We start from the raw sequence: 15,000 nt of genomic DNA on the forward strand, positions 1-15,000 counted from the left end.
CTACATGTTTACTAAGTTTATTCTATTCGTCGACCACTCTATTAGTAAACCAATTCTTGCCTATTTCCTTTTAAATCTAAAGTTGTCCAGTTTATAACCATTACTGCGAGTCCTGCTCTGTTGTTTTAATATGATGACCTTGTTTGCATTACCCTTGTTAAAGCCTTTGACCCACTTGAACACCTCTATTAGATCACCCGGCACTCTGCGTCTTTCCAGAGAGTGTAAGTTAAGGTGCCTAAGCCTCTCTTCGTAAGGTAAATTTCTGAGTCCATGTATCATTTTGGTCATTCTTCTCTGTACTGATTCTAGTGAATTGATGTCCATTCTATAGGACGGAGACTAAAACTGTACCGCATAGTCAAGGATGGGTCTAACTATCGCTAGATAGAGTTTAATAATTACCTCTGCACTTCTATTCGTTACCGTCCTAGCAATGAAACCTAATGCTCTGTTACCTTTATTCCTGGTGCTAATGCACTGTTTCCTGGTTTTAAGGTCCGGACTCACTAGAACTCCCAAGTCTCTCTCGCACTCAGTTTTCTCTAAAAGCGTGTTATCTAAGCTGTATCTATTTTCGGGGTTGTGTAGCCCTACGTTTAACACGCTACACTTAGAGATATTGAAGCTCATTTGCCATTTCACCGACAATGTGAACAATTTGTTAAGATCGTCCTGCAGAATTTCTGCGTTGTTTCCTGACCTAGTTAGGCGTCCTATTTTAGTGTCGTCCGCAAATTTACTAACATCACTATTTATCCCATCGTCTAAGTCGTTTATGTACATAATGAACAACAAGGGACCCAAAACCGAGCCCTGGGGGACCCCACTAGTAACATTGCTCCACCTAGATTTTACTCCATTTATAGTGAACCGCTGTTTTCTGTTACTAATCCAAGCTCTAATCCATTCTAACACGTTTCCTCTTATGCCATGGGCTTTGGTTTTATTTAGTAGTCTCTGGTGTGGCACCTTCTCGAAGGCTTTGCTAAAGTCAAGGTAAATAACATCGTAATTATCATTGTTATCTGACGCATTATATACTTTAGTGTAAAAGGATAGAAGATTAGTCACACAGGACTTACCCTTGGAGAAACCATGCTGTGAATCACGAATTAAATTATGTCTTTCGATGTGTTCTCTGAGTCTATTTACTATCACTGATTCAAGCATTTTTCCTATAACCGATGTCAAACTGATTGGCCTGTAGTTGCATATAGACGATCTATCTCCCTTCTTAAAAACAGGAACAACGTTTGCTTGCCTCCACTGATTTATTAACTATTTCAGTTAACTGGTTGCAGATTTCAAATTTATATTCCTTTAGCATTCTCGGAAAAATTTCGTCTGGACCAGGGGATTTTGTAGCTTTTAAGTCTTTCAATCTGCATGACTACTTCTACTTTACTAATGTTGATATTAGATAGACTACTTTCTTCATCCTCTCTGAAAATCGGATCACAGTCAGGTACTTTATCTAACCTCTCATTAGTAAACACTGATAGAAAATAATTGTTAAACTCCTCACTCATTTTTTCCTCCAATTCTATCATGACATTTTCATCATTTTTAATTGGTCCTATTCTTTCTTTATTTTTTGTTCTATAGAGATAAAAGAAACCCTTTCAGTTGGATCTTACTTGACTAGCAACCTTAATTTCATAATTACGTTTTGCTGTACGTGTATTCTTTTTATCCAGCTTTGCTATTTCGTTATATCTTGGTCTAAGGTGTGTTTCCCCGTTTTTTTATTTTTACATAAAGTCCTCTTTCATTTCGATCTCATGTTTCAATCTGTCCGTCATTCATTTGGGAGTATTACTATTTTTCCTTATTGACATCAGGGGGATAAATCTATTTTGTGCATTGATGATTAAATCAGTTAGATTCTATACATTTCATCTAAATTGCTGACCTGTCTGTTGAGCCCTCGCCCCCAAATGACGTGACCCAAGGTATGCATATTACCCTCCGTGACCCGACCCATGGCCATGACCAGACCCCCGTCACACACCGAGACCCGACAATGTCCGAAACGTCCGCATGACATTTCATATTCATTTTCAAATAGATTTTATATTGTCAAAGTTATACTCTCCTGAAGTCTGGTACTTGGACGTTATTCGTACTTTTTAATTCTTCACAAATAATATTAAATCTTATTTCTTGATGATCGCTAGAGCCTAGAATATTTCCCACTTTTACGTTACTCATTAGGTGCTCATTATTAGTCAAAACTAAGTCCAGAGTATTTTCTCCTCTCGTAGAATCGGTAATCACTTGTTTTAGGAAATTATCCTGCACCACATCTAGGAATTTCTTTGTTTCCTGATCTCTTATTAAAGTTTCCCAGTCAGTGTTTCTACAATTAAAATCTCCCATGATCACAACGTTTTTGTACTGGGACGCTCTGAGGATTTCATGAATGAGGGGATCAGTCTGCTCAATGCTGAGGTTAGGAGGTCTATACAAGACCCCAATGATAACTTTCTTATTCTTGCCTATAATCTCTACCCAAATGGATTACGTACAGTCCTCTTCCTTAATCGAATTGTTGATGATACAGTTTATTGTATTTTTAACGAAAAGTGGTACACCTCCCCCACTCCTGCCAAACTTATCCTTGTGAAAAACTTATATCCTTCTATTTCGATTTCCGGAAGGAAATGTTTATCAGCCATGTTGATCCAGGACTCAGTAATAACTATAATATCGAAATTCTGTACGCATGCTTTACCTCGCAGCAAATCAATTTTGAAATCCTCTGGGCGACAAGTGCACCCCGTCCCTTGTATATAGATGATTCCTACCGTAAAAGCGGTCCCAGTTGTCGACAAATGCCCATCCATTGGCCTTACAATGTTTTGCCAGCCTACAATTTATTGCAATAGTCCTGGAATGTCACATGCCTCTAACTCTACGCCTCGAAAGGATTCCACATACAACAGGAACACCTCCCCTATTTCTAATCTTGTCTAGCGCATTCCGGAACCACGCAAACAATTCCTCACTCCCTAGCTGGCCTATATCATTGCCCCCGTCACTTAAGCAAACTACAGGGTCCTTACCTTCCCCTACTAAACACTCTTCAATCCTATCTCTAGCATCTCCTATCTCCACGCCTGGGAAACACACCTGCGTCCTATGTTTCTTATCTTTATCGCAGAAAGCCCGGTCTAAGTACCTCATTTGACTATCTCCTACAACCAAAATCTTACCTGTGGGCAGGGATCCAGCGTCTGCCCTTCCCTTTTTCTCTTGAATTTCATTTGTTTCTTCTTCCTGCAGATTCGCTAGTACTTGAAACGAGTTCTCGCAATCGAGTGAGGACTTTTTTCCACTATTCCACATCTTATTTTTCGCCGTTTTCCATCCAAGCTCATAGCTAGTTTTGTCTTCTGTATTTTGGGCCTTCGAGCGGAGAACTCGATTCTTCTCTTTAAGGCACTTTACAGCATCCTCCAAGGCTTCAATTCTACTAAGTAGAGATTGTACCTCATCGGCGCTGAACACGGTAACACAATCACTCGCCATATCACTAACTGAAGCAGCTACCCGGTTGACCTGACCTGAGTGACGATTACCTGGTTGGTAGTCAGCATGCCATTATGGTGTTTCTGGATCTGGAAAAACATTTGAGCTGGCAAATGCTTCTGCCATTCGTGTATCTTTGTCTACAAGGAAACTCCCGACCTGGGTTGCAGACTGAATCACGAACAGGGTAGCGAGAGTGCACTTCCAGGGACACTTTTCCTCATACCATAGAAAATGGGACCTCGCATAGGGGCGTTCTTAGTCCCACCTTCTTCAACGTGCTCGTCGTATTACACGGAAGGCTCTGAGGACCCCCTCATAGGAAGGTGTGGCGCGGCTTTTACAACCGCCGATGGGTTGACTGCGACAGGAGCTCCACTGTAAAGATGGAGCTTGCTGCCATCTCTAAGGCTCTGGATCACGCCCTCTCTGTTGAGCAGGGGGCAGCCGTGATCCACACAGACTCAAGGGGTGCTATTGACATCATCCGGTCGGGGAAGACAACGGATGACATCTATTTAACGACATCAATCCAGCAATCACTGCATCTTTTGCACTAGCATGAGAGGTCTGCAAATTTTCACTGGATCTCCAGTCACATTGGGATTCCAGGGAACACTATTCCGGATGATGATGCTGAGGCAGCGACGAGGTTCAGAAGAATCATACTGTCCCTGGCACCCACTATCACGCAGATCAAGGGCGTCACCATCAAGAAAGCCAGATTGATGGCAAAGGACAATCACAGTAGCAAACTTCATACTTCTGAATCGCCGCTGAGGTACTACCTCGTCACTAGGTGTGAGACAGTTCAGCTGCCTCCAGGTAGAAGGGTGGAATCTACCATCCAAAGGGTCCACCTTAGATATCGTTGTGGGTGGCTGCAAAATCTGTGAGGACGAGGTGCAACAATGGTGTTGCGGAAGCTCACCGTCTCCCCTTCCGGAGCAACCCTCAGTTTCTTGAGGGCAAACCCTCCTCCTGGCGCCATATGTGGTTGCGGGGTACACCCCTTCCTCCCTGATCTCAGGGCATCGCCAGTACTAACAGTGGCATCGCGTGGACAATGAATTTTATGTATGAACCGTTCCGGACCACCTGGAAGGTTAAGGTCCGAGCGGGTACTAGCCCGCAAATCAAGAAAAAAAAAAAATCTGCCAAGCTCACTAGGTGTGTGACCTGGGTGGTGCAGATGAGACAAGAGCATGTCGAACCATGCATGGGGTGAGCCTCCAGCGGGTTGTCCGTATGTACCACTGGGAATTCTTCACCTCTCCATGGACGTTTTATTTCCATCCATATTAGTGGAGCTTAGGAGGCCTAAAATGGGTGCAGTGACATCAATATTGAGGGTTACATCTGCTACTGGTCGGGTCACAGTATAGCTAGCCGACTACTACACGCCATTAAGAGTAAAACGAGCTGATGAGCGTATGGTGCAAGAAGGAACTTACTTTCACCTTTTATTAAATGTCAGTTCTTTTGATCTACGGAATACATATGTCAGGCATAATTTCTTGCATGCTCACACTTTCCCCATTCCCTATATAAAACCACCAATGCCTTCCATCTGTTGCATCTGCCGTATTTGTGCACTGTTTTTGTCATGCACTTGATATGTATTTTGTTTGACACATTTGGACATACTCACCCTGTACATCTAACACACACAGCACATCTGACACAGATTGTTTGTATCTATTGTAGAGTGATGGCAACTTTAATTTCGGAAATGGTGGGCAGCTGGTGGTGGACAACGCTCGCACTGTCCAGATGAAGATTGTACACGTGTCAAGTGGTTGTGGGTGTAAGTATCATTGCACGTGTAGTGGTGAAATCATATTCCATAATTTCGTATGTTTAAGTGTGTGTGTGTGTGTGTGTGTGTGTGTGTGTGTGTGTGTGTGTGTGTGTGTGTGTGTGTGTGTGTGTGTGTGTGTGTGTGTATGTACAGTATGTGTGTGTGTGTGTGTGTGTGTGTGTGTGTGTGTGTGTGTGTGTGTGTGTGTGTGTGTGTGTGTGTGTGTGTGTGTGTGTGTGTGTGTGTGTGTGTGTGTGTGTGTGTGTGTGTGTGTGTGTGTGTGTGTGTGTGTGTGTGTGTGTGTGTGTGTGTGTGTGTGTGTGTGTGTGTGTGTGTGTGTGATTCACCACGGTCTGGGATCACATGTTGGATTCGTGATCGACAGCTCTCCCGGAAGAGAGCTCAGAGCTCATATAGGACCGATCTATGGGTAATGCTGTGACCTTACACGCACCCTACCCCAACTCTCCGCCCACGAGAGAGAGAGAGAGAGAGAGAGAGAGAGTGTTTGTGTGTGTTTGCGTTTGTTGTGTGTGTGTGTGTGTGTGTGTGTGTGTGTGTGTGTGTGTGTGTGTGTGTGTGTGTGTGTGTGTGTGTGTGTGTGTGTGTGTGTGTGTGTGTGTGTGTGTGTGTGTGTGTGTGTGTGTGTGTGTGTGTGTGTGTGTGTGTGTGTGTGTGTGTGTGTGTGTGTGTGTGCTTAACCTAACTGTAATATACAGAATATGAACTTCGTTCACAGGTCCCGCCTCTATGCTTTCATGGGTAATTTGGCCCTAAATTTGCCTGACTGTACTATTTCTTTTTGCATGTTGTCACAAATTAATACGTCTGTATGGATTTTTCCTTGTCATATCCCTCAAACACCTTGTCTTTTTTGCATTTTTTATATCTTCTAGTTATTCTCTCGTCTTCGTCTTTGTCAAATATATGCGTGTATATGTACGTGTGTGTGTGTAAGCTGGTGTATGTATGTTTCTTAATGTTAAAAAGGAGGTGGGAGAGTGCTCCTAGCTCTCTTGACTTATGTTTTACTATTGCAGGTTGTGAGGACAAAGGAGAATTGTTCCCCAACCAAACAGCCCGCATTCTTGACAGGAGTATATGTGACATCTCTATCTGCATTGACGGCCAATGGGTCAGCGACTATGACGACTATGATTATAGCACGTCCTATTATTATTATTCCTATGAGTAAGTACCCTCACTAGGTTACATTAGGGCATAAGAAGACAGTGCAGTTCAGAAGGGCCAGCACTTGGTTTCCGCATTTTACTCCAGATCCTTTCCTGTAAACTTTCACGATTTTTCGTCCTTATTTTTTAAAGGTAAGAAGAGATGACAATAGGTGACTGGAATCCTCTTCCTACTCCTCTTCCTCCTCCTTATTTTACTACTACATCTACTTCTACTATTACAACAGTACTACTACCACTACTGCTACTACTTCTATTATTACTGCTACTATTACTACTACTACCACTACTACTACTACTACTACTACTACTACTACTACTACTACTACTACTACTACTACTACTACTACTACTACTACTATATATATATATATATATATATATTTTTTTTTTTAACACGACCTCCATCCTCGTGGAACTGTGTGGTGGAAGCAGCAGGATCTGTCTCCCACAGACACAGTTCATTGGCCCCTCTCCCGCCAATGACTGTGGTCGACAACCCTTTTATTTATCTATTTAATTTTTATTAACAATGCCTAATACAAAGGTTCATTTATCCTAATGTCAACCACCGTCTGCTCACAATCTAGGTTTTGTATATGTGCCGATTTGGGCGGTGGGGACCTTGTACCTCTCAGGCATAGGAGGGCTGATCTCAGGAGTTAGAATGACAGTCTACATCTCATCCATGAAACAATGCTGCTTTTGGGTTGTTGTTTCTTTTCAGCCATTATCTCTGCCAGCCGAGCGTAGAATGCCTTTGCTCTAGGACCCATCCCACCTGAAGTCGTAAAGGTTATAGGAGTGAATGAGCCCTGGTCTACATTCTGTATACGCTCTTCGTACATCCTGATCTTCTCATACTAGTTCCGGAACTGAGATGCCTCAATAGTAAGGTTGTTGTAACAGGGGGCCATCGGATCAAATATTCGCATGTCAAAGATAGCCAATTGTCCCCGTGTCCAGATACCTCTTGCGCTGACATCCACTCTTGCTTCATCTGATGTATTGGACGTGCGGTATATGAAGATCTCCCCTCCTAGTGGGACTAATGTTGGTTCGATAGTCACATCCTTGCACACCTCCTGAAGCATTTGGGCAGTAAGGTCTCTTACATCATCATGTCGCATGCAAATGAATCCACCCTGCTTGCATATCATCGCATGGTCTGGAGTAAATTGTACACCACAGGAGCATCTGTTAGGCAGCCCTCCCAATGGCCATCCATACCTCAGGGCAATGGCATCCGTGAATTCTCTTTTGTTTAAGGTGAATCCCTTTGCCCTGATTGGTAGTGCTGTCAGCCAGTTGGACGCCCCAACTTCCTGCGCCAATGTTATCTTTCTTTTCATACAATTCGATAGCTGAGCTAGAAGTGCTTAAAGTTCCTCCTTCTGCCTCTCCTCCCTCCCCTTTGAAATGTTTCTTCTAATTTCTCTGATCTCCTCCATGTTAGTCTCCTTCCGTTGATCTTGTGACACGATGTTGTTTGTCAAGGAGGACGTGAGTTTCATGGAGTTTTGGTGTTCTATTTTGGCTAGGTTTAGTGGGTTGGAGATGCCTAGCCCTCCCATTCTAGGTGGAATTTCAATGAGTTTTCTTTCCTCTTCGTTTAATGTCCGTCCGTTGGTGATGGCCGGTACTAGGTCGTTTCTGATGGTTTCTTCAAGGGGTCTTAGTAGGTCGGTGATGTTCGGTGCCGTCCTTAATATGTAGTTCCACTTATGTTTAACCCCATATATGAATGCGGCATATGCCGCCTGAGGTTCGGTCTTTGCAAAGTTAGCTAGGAGCCTGACTTCCACCACCCAATCGTTAACTTTCTTTTCAATATATTGCTTTTTAAAGGATTCTGAGCCGATCACTGCACCGAGATGTCTTTCCCCCTCTTTTGTTACCTTCACTTCACTGTTCTCAAACAAGATTTTGGCATTGTCAAAGTGCTCTGGTTTCACTATGAGGACATACTTCTTTGCATTCGGAATTTAACCCAAGCCCGGGCCGTGTGCCAACACCAGATCCCACCACTTTTTTAGGTCAGCTACTTTTCCTGCCCCCGTGAGATCATCTGCATATGCTACCTGTTTGACCATGGTGTCCTCATATTGTATCTTCTGCTGCAGGTGCATAAGACCGAGCGCGTACATAGCCATGGCCACCGGGTCTCCCTGAGTGGTTCCTTCCGCAGATTTGATGATCTCCACTTTCGTTTCTTTTTTCTCAAACCTGTTGGTGACAAATAGGTTTGCAGGTTCTCTGTATGTGTTCTCCACATACCTGGCCAATATTGGGCATCTAATTTTGATGTTGTGTATTGTAGCATCTCTATTCAAGTTGTTGAATGCGTTTGATGCATCGACTAATAGGACTGCTTATCATTCCTACTACTACTACTACTACTACTACTACTACTACTACTACTACTACTACTACTACTACTACTACTACTACTACTACTACTACTACTACTACTACTTCTACTACTACTACTACTTCTACTACTACTTCTACTACTACTACTACTACTACTACTACTACTACTACTACTACTACTACTACTACTACTACTACTACTACTACTACTACTACTACTATTTTTTATAATACGACCTCCATCTTCGTGGAACTGTGGTGGAAGCAGCAGGATCTGTCTCCCACAAATACAGTTCATTGGCCCCTCTCCAGCCAATGGCTGTGGTCGATGACCATTTTATTTATCTATTTATTTTTCAATAATGCCTAATACAAAAGTTCATTTATCCTACTGTCAACCACCGTCTGCTCACAATCTAGGTTTTGTATATGTGCTGATTTGGGCAGTGGGGACCTGGTACCTCTTAGGCATAGGAGGGCTGATCTTAGGATGCATGCAAATGAATCCACCCTGCTTGCATATCATCGCATGGTCTGGAGTAAATTGTACACCACAGGAGCATCTGTTAGGCAGCCCTCCCAATGGCCATCCATACCTCAGGGCAATGGCATCCGTGAATTCTCTTTTGTTTAAGGTGAATCTCTTTTCCCTGATTGGTAGTGCTGTCAGCCAATTGGACGCCCCAACTTCCTGAGCCATTGTTATCTTTCTTTTTATATAATTCGATAGCTGAGCTAGAAATGCTTGAAGTTCCTCCTTCTGCCTCTCCTCCCTTCCCTTTGAAACTTTTTTTTTTTCTCTCTGATTTCGTCCATGTTAGACTCCTTCCGTTGATCTTGTGACACGATGTTGTTTGTCAAGGAGGACTTGAGTCTCATGGAGTTTTGGTGTTCTATGTTGGCAAGGTTTAGCGGGTTGGAGATGCCTAGCCCTTCCATTCTAGGTGGAAGCTCAATAAGTTTCTTTCCTCTTCATTTATTGTCCGTCCGTTGGTGATGGCGGAAATTAGCTCGTTTCTGATGGTTTCTTCAAGGGGTCTTAGTAGGTCGGTGATGTTCGGCACCGTCATATGTAGTTCAAGTTATGTTTAACATCATATATGAATGCGGCATATGCCGCCTGAGGTTCGGTCTTTGCAAAGTTGGCTAGAAGCCTGACTTCCGCCACCCAATCGTTAACTTTCTTTCCAACATATTGCTTTTTAAAGGATTCTGAGCCGATCACTGCACCGAGATGTCTTCCCCCCCCCCTTTTGTTACCTTCACTTCACTGTTCTCAAACAAGATTTTGGTATTGTCAAAATACTCTCGCTTCATTATGAGGACAGACTTCTTTGCATTCGGAATGTAACCCAAGTCCGGGCCGTGTGCCAACACCAGATCCCACCACTTTTTTAAGTCAGCTACTTTTCCTTCCCCCGTGAGATCATTTGCATATGCTACCTGTTTGACCCTGGTGTCTTCATATTGTATCTTCTGTTGCAGATGCATAAGACCGAGCGCGTACATTGCCATGGCCACCGGGTCTCCCTGAGTGGTGCCTTCCGTGGATTTGATGATCTCCACTTTCGTTTCTTTTTTCTCAAATCTGTTGGTGACAAATAGCTTTGCAGGTTCTCTGTATGTGTTCTCCACATACCTGGACAATACTGGGCATTTAATCTTATGTTGTGTATGGTAGCCTCTCTATTTAAGTTGTTGAATGCGTTGGATGCATCTACTAATAAGACTGCTTCGCATTCTGGTTCCTCGAATATCTTTCTCTTGGCGTGGACTGCTGCCTCGGAACCCGCCTGTTGCCCTGCGCACACCTGCAGGTTGCCAGCCGCTTCTCGCACCTCGTCCTTCGCGACTTCCATGATAGCTTTTCCTATTATTTTTCTCAACACCTCACCTATACCAATCGGACGACAGCCAGGTTTCTTATCCAGCGGGATGAATCTGCAAGATGTGTATGCCTCCAGGTACTGACAGTCCTCAGTCGCCAGTTTCTTCGCCAAACCAGCGATGGTCTCCTGCAGTCCCCCCGCTGCCGTTCCAATTAGGCTGGTGCTAAGGAGACATTTCCATCCAGACGCATCTAGGCCCAATGGTTCCGCCGCTCCCTGGGTGTGTAGAGCAAGGTTCCAGATCCTTTCTCTTGTGATGCTGTCAAAAACTACCTCGTGGGGTGGGAGGTAGTCACCATTGAATTTAGAGTCCAGGCTCGCTGGTCTTACTTTTGGATGTTTTTCTTTCAGGATCTTTAGCATTTCCTCGTTTAGGGGTAGAACTCTAGGGTCTTCATTCTCCCCTGCGAGCGTTCTCATGGTAGCCGCAACCTTTCCCTGCCTCATCTTGTCTGCAAAATTCCTGGCTTTGTCTTTTGGACTTGCCTTTCTGTTGACGCCCTTGTTGAGTCTATTTTGGATGGCCTCTGCTTCCATAAGCAGTTGCTCCACTTTTCCCTTTTCCCACTGTTCCATCCTCCGTTGCAATGCCTAGACATTCTCCGAGTGCTTAGATTTTCTGTGGGTCCTCTGACATGTAAGGTGTGGAAAGATAGCTAGCGTTTTGAATACCATCGAGGCGTGGGGAGATGACTTTATATATGCTCTTAATAGATGGGCCTCTGGTTGCATTGCATTTAGGCAGAGTGAAGAGGTTTCCTGCGGAGAAGGCAAGTATCCTGTTATAGGCGTCGTCCAGCCACTCCTTAACCCTGGGCTGCTGCCACGTCTGCCAGAACCTGCCCTCCTCTCTCCCTCCCTGCTGCTATTGATGACGTGGGGTTTCGTTCTCCGGTCTCAGGTTCGTGGGATCATTTCCCTCTTCTGTGTCTCTCTCACCCACGTTCATCTCCATCACAACCACTCCCCGCCTCCGGAGGTTGTTGCTTCCCTTGATTTCTGCATTCTCCTCCTCTTCTGCAGTTTGTACATTTCCCCCCACTATTGACGCATGCGCATGTTTTGCCGACCATCACGGGTGGGACTCCTAGTACTTGGGTGACTTAAATGGACGGTGCTAGACTCACCAGTTCCCACCTGTGCCAGCCCCAGAGCACAGCCTCTGTGGTAATTTAATTCCTTCCAATTGACATTTTCTGTTCGTCCCCTGGCTTACCAGTATCCAGTTCTCACATGATAGATCTTAATTTCCCCTCATATTTGTCTGAGAGAACTCATGTAGGTCTGAGAGAAAACGTAGGATAGAGATTTTATAAAGCATTTGGAAAAGAGGGGTGAGAGAGGTAGGGGTACCCGCGAATGCAATTGCGCATATATAATGCAAGGGGCAGCTAGGGAAAAAGAGCCATGGCGTGAGATTCAATGGTAGTTATGTACAATGGGTATATATTTAGAGGGAGCAGGAGGAGACAAACGCCAAGGGAAGTGAACCAACAGAAAGGAGGGGGAGGATGGGGAGGACAGAAGAAGGAAATGGGAGAGGAGGTCAGGAGGGGGGTAGGAGGAGGTGGGTAATAGGAGAGGATGAGAAAGTAAGAGACAGCGTGAGGGAGAGAGAAAGGGAGAGATAGATAAATTTATAGATAGATAGATAGAGAGAGAGAAACAGATAGGGAGAGAGAACGAGAGACAGACAGACAGAGATACAGACAGATAGAAAGAGAGAGAGTGTCAGAGACAGAGAGAGAGAGGGGGAGGATTTTGAGAGAGAAATAGTAAGGTTGAAAGAAGTAGATGAAGAGAAAGAGGAGGCGAGAGAAGGAGAGAGAGAGTGAGAGAGGGAGACAGATGGATGAAGAAAGAGAGAGGGGGCAGAGGGAGACAGAGAGAGAAGAGAGAGAGAGAGAGAGAGAGAGAGAGAGAGAGAGAGAGAGAGAGAGAGAGAGAGAGAGAAGAGGAAAATAAGGGGAGAGAGGGCGAGTCAGGGGGAAGGCAGATAGATGGAAGGTGAGAGGATACGAGGGGAGAGAGAGATAGGGAAAAAGGAGAGATGGAGAAGAGAAGATGGGATAAGAATAAGGATAGTACAATAAGAGGGGGTTCAGCGGGTGGGTTGTGGTTAGCGTCGGCTCTCTGGGGCTGTGGGGGGATGTGGAAAAAAGGAGGGGGAGAAGGGAAGAGGGGAGAGGGAATAGGGACTAACGTCTACTGTGGGTCATAAAATCCATATTGTGCCTTGGGCTTGTGTATAGCCATATTAATCCATGTCGCTTGTCTATGGAGGTGGCTGCATGTTGACATGCTAGACACTTCCCAAGGAACCAAAATTTCCGGGAGTGGGATGCCTCAATAGTTAGGTTGCTGTAACAGGGGCCCATCGGATCAAATGTTCGCATATCAAAGAAAGCCAATTGTCCCCGTGTCCAGATACCTCTTGCGCTGACATCCACTCTTGCTTCATCTGATGTGTTGGACGTGCGGTATCTGAAGTTCTCCCCTCCTAGTGGGAGTAATGTTGGTTCGATAGTCACATCCTTGCACACTTCCTGAAGCATTTGGGCAGTAAGATCTCTTACCTCATCGTGTCGTATGCAAATGAATCCACCCTGCTTGCATATCATCGCATGATCTGGAGTAAATTGTACACCACAGGAGCATCTGTTAGGCAGCCCTCCCAATGGCCATCCATACCTCAGGGCAATGGCATCCGTGAATTCTCTTTTGTTTAAGGTGAATCCGTTTTCCCTGATTGGTAGTGCTGTCAGCCAATTGGACGCCCCAACTTCCTGCGCCAATGTTATCTTTCTTTTTATATAATTCGATAGCTGAGCTAGAAGTGCTTGAAGTTCCTCCTTCTGCCTCTCCTCCCTTCCCTGTGCGGTTCGGTCTTTGCAAAGCTGGCTAGAAGCCTGACTTCCGCCACCCAATCGTTAACTTTCTTTCCAACATATTGCTTTTTAAAGGATTCTGAGCCGATCACTGCACCGAGATGTCTTTCCCCCTCTTTTGTTAACTTCACTTCACTGTTCTCAAAGAGGATTTTGGCATTGTTAAAGTACTCTGGCTTCACTATGAGGACATACTTCTTTGCATTCGGAATGTAACTTAAGCCCGGGCCGTGTGCCAACACCAGATCCCACCACTTGTTTAAGTCAGCTACTTTTCCTGCCCCCGTGAGATCATTTGCATATGCTACCTGTTTGACCATGGTGTCCTCGTATTGTATCTTCTGCTACAGGTCCATAAGACCGAGCGCATATATTGCCATGGCCACCGGGTCTCCCTGAGTGGTGCCTTCCGTGGATTTGATGATCTCCACTTTCGTTTCTTTTTTCTCAAATCTGTTGGTGACAAATAGCTTTGCAGGTTCTCTGTATGTGTTCTCCACATACCTGGACAATACTGGGCATTTAATTTTGATGTTGTGTATAGTAGCCTCTCTATTTAAGTTGTTGAATGCGTTGGATGCATCGACTAATAGGACTGCTTCGCAGTGTGGTTCCTCGAATATCTTTCTCATGGCGCGGACTGCTGCCTCGGAACCCGCCTGTTGCCCTGCGCACACCTGCAGGTTGCCAGCCGCTTCTCGCACCTCATCCTTCGCGACTTCCATAATGGCTTTTCCTATTATTCTTCTCAGCACCTCACCTATACCAATCGGACGACAGCCAGGTTTCTTATCTAGCGGGATAAGTCTGCAAGATGTGTATGCCTCCAAGTGCTGAGAGTCCTCAGTCGCCAGTTTCTTCGCCAAACCAGCGATGGTCTCCTGCAGTCCCCCCGCTGCCGTTCCAATTAGGCTGGTGCTAAGGAGACATTTCCATCCAGACGCATCCAATCCCGATGGTCCCGCCGCTCCCTGGGTGTGTAGAGCAAGGTTCCAGATCCTTTCTCTTGTGATGCTGTCAAAAACTACCTCGTGGGGTGGGAGGTAGTCACCATTGAATTTAGAGTCTAGGTTCGCTGGTCTTGCTATTGGATGTTTTTCTTTCAGGATCTTTAGCGTTTCCTAGTTTAGGGATAGAACTCCAGGATCTTCATTCTCCCCTGCGAGCGTTCTCATGGCAGCCGCAACCTTTCCCTGCCTCATCTTGTCTGCAAAATTCCTGGCTTTGTCTTCTGGACTTTTCTTTCTGTTGACGCCCTTGTTGAGTCTATCTTGGATAGCCTCCGCTTCCATCAACAGTTGCTCTACTTCTCCTTTTTCCCA

At 44.9% G+C, this 15,000-nt stretch overlaps 1 protein-coding gene across 1 annotated transcript in view; it reads left to right on the forward strand.

The window, feature by feature from the left end:
• Positions 1-15,000, forward strand: part of LOC143027042 (uncharacterized) — a 128,640-nt gene that overhangs the window by 36,127 nt on the left and 77,513 nt on the right. Inside the window, exons 4-5 of the mRNA XM_076187904.1 lie at positions 5,242-5,341; positions 6,376-6,526. Of these exons, the coding sequence (XP_076044019.1) occupies positions 5,242-5,341; positions 6,376-6,526 (251 nt within the window). The remainder of the gene's footprint in view (positions 1-5,241; positions 5,342-6,375; positions 6,527-15,000) is intronic.

This window comes from Oratosquilla oratoria, chromosome 7, assembly GCF_046742065.1.
Source record: "Oratosquilla oratoria isolate Oo_2021 chromosome 7, ASM4674206v1, whole genome shotgun sequence".
In the NCBI taxonomy this organism is placed as follows: domain Eukaryota; kingdom Metazoa; phylum Arthropoda; class Malacostraca; order Stomatopoda; family Squillidae; genus Oratosquilla; species Oratosquilla oratoria.